The sequence below is a fragment of the Coffea eugenioides genome, chromosome 3 (genome assembly GCF_003713205.1).
Source record: "Coffea eugenioides isolate CCC68of chromosome 3, Ceug_1.0, whole genome shotgun sequence".
Lineage (NCBI taxonomy): Eukaryota > Viridiplantae > Streptophyta > Magnoliopsida > Gentianales > Rubiaceae > Coffea > Coffea eugenioides.
Window position 1 is genome coordinate 15,937,175 of NC_040037.1, and position 4,230 is coordinate 15,941,404.

At 35.1% G+C, this 4,230-nt stretch overlaps 1 protein-coding gene across 1 annotated transcript; it reads left to right on the forward strand.

Moving 5' to 3' along the window:
- Positions 1 to 1,610: 1,610 nt before the first annotated feature.
- On the forward strand, positions 1,611 to 2,726 carry LOC113766167 (metacaspase-9-like). The gene is made up of 2 exons (XM_027310385.1): positions 1,611 to 1,950; positions 2,095 to 2,726. Exons 1-2 carry the CDS (start codon positions 1,611 to 1,613, stop codon positions 2,724 to 2,726), a joined length of 972 nt encoding a protein of 323 aa, XP_027166186.1.
- Positions 2,727 to 4,230: the final 1,504 nt, after the last annotated feature.

The following is a 4,230-nucleotide window of genomic DNA, read 5'->3' on the forward strand; positions in this document are numbered from 1 at the left end:
TTTCAGATATGATAATCAAAATCTAAAAAAACTCAGATCCAATAAAAGAAAAATGAAAAAATTATCCTCTCAGTAGAAATCCCTCAGAGAGAATAGGAAAGAAGAAAACTTTCACTAGACAAACCTAAGGAGTGAAGAAACTCTCACTAAAAAATTTATAAGAGATTTTGTTCACACAAATAAAAAAAAAAAACTATAGAGAGGGTTCCTCCCATGAAAAAATATTAGAAAAATCTGAGCACTCTCCCATGGGAGAGTTGAAAGGAGGTTTAGTTAGAGAGTTTTTTTTCTAAAAAGAAAGAAAAGAGAAGGAGGAGAGGAGGAGTTTTTTTAAATTAACAAAACTTAATAATACATACTGTTTAAATTTATAAATTATCGAGGTAATTGCGAAATGGAGTAGCATTTCACTTATCCCAAGAATTACGTATGGCATCCAAGAATTACTTGAGACATCCAATAAGAGAAGGAGAAGGTTAGGCTCTGTTTGATAAAACTGAATCTGAATTCTGAACTCTGAATTCTGAATTCTGAATACTGAAACAATTAATTTGCTGAATATTAAGCACTGAAAAGAGATATATGAATATCTGAATCTTAATGCTGAACATATTTATACTGTTTGATAAACATTTATAACTTAATGCTTAATAAGCTAAATTGTACAATTTTGCCCTTCTATCTTTTAATCCAAAAAGGAAATAGAACCTATGATTTAATTAGCTTAAAATTGTTAGGTATGAAAATGAAAATATTTATATTTAAATCAAAGTACTATAAAAGAAGAAATATATTATGGAAAGTCCAAATATCGGTGCAAATATATTTTTAAATCAAAGTTTGATAAGAAAAGTCCAAATATAAGCAAAAGAAAGCTGCAATAAACAAGTTTTAAATTCACACCAAATTATATAGAAATTTAATTACTTCAATGGAAAAATGTTGACGCAAAACAACAAATAATCAATTGGAAATAATGAATTTGAGATCGGTGAGTACGGTAGCAATAAAAAAAATTGGGAGGAAAAAAATGACAAAATTATGAAAGAGTAGAAAGATGGAAAAAGATAAGGAGTAGACAGATGTAAGGAGCATGGAGAAATTGCAAAAAAGTCATTAAATAGAGAGAAAATAGAAGTAGAAAGCCATTAGACAGAGAATGTCAAATTGTTTAATTAGATAAGGATTTTGAATGTAATTAACAAACAAGGATAGATTTGGTAGATAAGATAAAGTAGTTGAAGTAAATCTCTTGATTCTTATCAAATTAAGCATTCAGTTATGATTCTTGTGTTGAAAAAAATACATACAAATTCAGCACCACTTAATAAGTTCAGCAGAAAAATTTTTATTTATCAAACACCCAAAACATCTGAATGTCTGAATGAATTCAGTTTCAACACTTTTTTATGTTATCAAACAGACACTTAGAACCTACATTTGTTACACCAACTCCTTACAATAATATTTTCCTCCAACCTAGTGTCCTCAAATCTTTATAAATACGAACAACTAATATGCTGCCTACATCCTTCATTTTGAATCATTTTAAAGTTATATTTCCTTTTGATAATTAGTGGTTTGTGCACAAGATTTTGAGTGATAAATCTATGGCCAAATTAGCTATCCTAGTTGGATGCTGCTATCCAGATGATCCTGACAGACTAGAAGGCTGCTATAATGATGTGGAAACAATGAAAGAACTGCTGACAACTAGGTGTGGGTTTCCGCCCAAGAATGTGGTGGTTCTCACAGATAAGCTTGACTCCCCTTTGCGACCCACAGGTGGTATTATAAGGAGCGCGATTGATTGGATGATTGAGCAAGCCAAGGCCGGTGACGTTTTGTTGTTCTATTTCGCCGGCCATGGAAAGTTCGATGATTTCGGGAAGGGCTGGGGCTGCATAAGGGAAGAATTTATTGTCCCGTGTGACAGGAATCTCATTTACAGTGAGTTGAAGATATAATACCCATGCCAAAGCCACAAATATCTTGTTTATTTCTTCAGCATTCCTAAATATTAAGAGCTAAGAACAATCAGATCGGAACTTGCTGCTCTATTAACTAACCTCGATATTACTTTTTTCAAAACAGGCGTGGACTTTCGAGCAATGGTAAATCGCATACCACAAGGTGCTCACTTGACTATAATAGCAGACTCCTGCAACAGTGGGGGGCTAATTGAAATGTTGAAGGAGCAAGTTGGACCTGGCTTTCCTCCACATGTTTGCTATACCCCAAGGGCTTACGACTACAGCCCACTTTACAAACCCAGACTAATGCCCATGACGGCAATTGTGCGGTATTTGGAATCTAGGAGTGGCTTAAACAGTCCAGACATTGGCAGACACTTGAGGCACATTTATGGAAACGATGTCAGCATCAAGTTCCGGGGGCAAGCTGATCACCATGCCCAAGTTAATGCTTCACACCAGCCCGTTGATCAGTTAGACGACAAAGGCATTCTTATCAGTGCATGCCAGTTCGATGAGTCATCGTTAGATATTCGGGGTGTTCGTCGTCCTCATGGTGTGTTTACTGCTGTACTTTCTGAATCGGTGAAAGAGGAACCTGGTCCGATCAGCTATAAATTGCTCGTCGAGAAATGTAGAGCTAAAATAGAATTGTTCGCCGAGAAATATAGAGCTAAAATAGAACGCCCCCCGCATCCATGTCTCTACTGCTCTGACGAGAATGTTAATGCACCTTTCCTGCAGAATCGCTGAATTAACTAAGCCCCCGCCTTGCTACTAGAGAATACCAATTGGAAGATTGAGGCCCAATTGTTGATCTGTTGTGATCGTTGACTAATGTAATAGTTGTCTATAAATTACGTCTTCTATATATAGACAGAGGACGAGTTGTGTTTGAACTGTGTTTTGTGATGCTGTTATCTTATGATTCTACCGAATTCTGGCCTGTTAAGTTTCGGCAACTGTAAGAAGTGGCATTTTATTTTGTAATTTCTGGTGTATGTTGCCATTATTAGCTTTCGAGACGACTTAAATGTAATCCTTTTGGTTATGTCACAAGTGTGCATTTGTTATTGACTTGTGAATCGGAAAAGAATAATAAACAAATGGAATAAGTGGACATTATCTAAAGATACCTTATGCTTTGATAAGTGTCATCGTGCATTAAAGAGTGTCAGGATAAATTTAGAATATATAGCAAGTGAGACCTCAGCCTCTAACTTCGGTTAGAAAAGGTCAAGAGACCTCAGCCTCGAGGTCTCAGACGGTGGTCACATGATCCACAACCTGGAAAGTAATAAAGAAACGAAGTTATCATGAATAAAAGATATCTCTTCTTTAAAAAAAAAAAAAAGTTACATCTCACTAATTCTATCTCATTTCCTACTCATTCTTCCTCTTTACATTATAAATACTAACTTAAGTATCAGAGTTTCTTCCAAGGGAGAGAGCCCCACCTCACCACAGGTTCTCTTTGCCGAGTCTAGTATAGCATCATCAAAATCAACAAGCAGGTGCAAGATTTTGCTTTTCCAACTTGCAAATACTTAAATGGTTGCCCCACAATCTCTACCCCTGACTCTCCCATTCAGCCATTGTAATGCACAATGGGAAAAGAGTGCCATTTCGCTCGGATGTTTGTTTACATTCTTCTTGATAAGTCGTTATCATATATTTGTGCTCTCTACGCATGCACGTTTATTCTCATGATTCAAACACAAACAAAAGATTGCTTATAGCATTTGCATCGTCCAAAGATTATAAAGCGAGATAGAGTCACGGCCGCCCTTTCTTTTCCCTATCATATCATTGCAATTTGCAAAGACAAATCTTTGTCGAATTTATTAATGTTTCAGTCATTATAATTGTCTGAAAATATGGCCATGAACATTTGGTTTAGTCATATACTTGTCTCTAAATATTTATATAACTTAAAATATGGCCATCACCATTTGGTTATATCCGTGAAAAAAGAAAAGAAAAGAAAAGCAACTCGTAGTTTTAAGGTCTATTTTAATGGACAATTGTCTGAAAAGGCCACGAACAATTGGTTTAGTCATATACTTGTCTCTAAATATTTATATAACTTAAACTATGGCTATCACCATTTGGTTATATTCGTGAAAAAAAAAAAGAAAAGAAAAGGCAACTCGTAGTTTAAGGTCTATTTTAACGGACAAATGGTTAAGATGTCTCTACCTACCCAAGAAAACATTACGTGATAAAATTCGCTTTCCTTAAAACTACTGAGGGAATT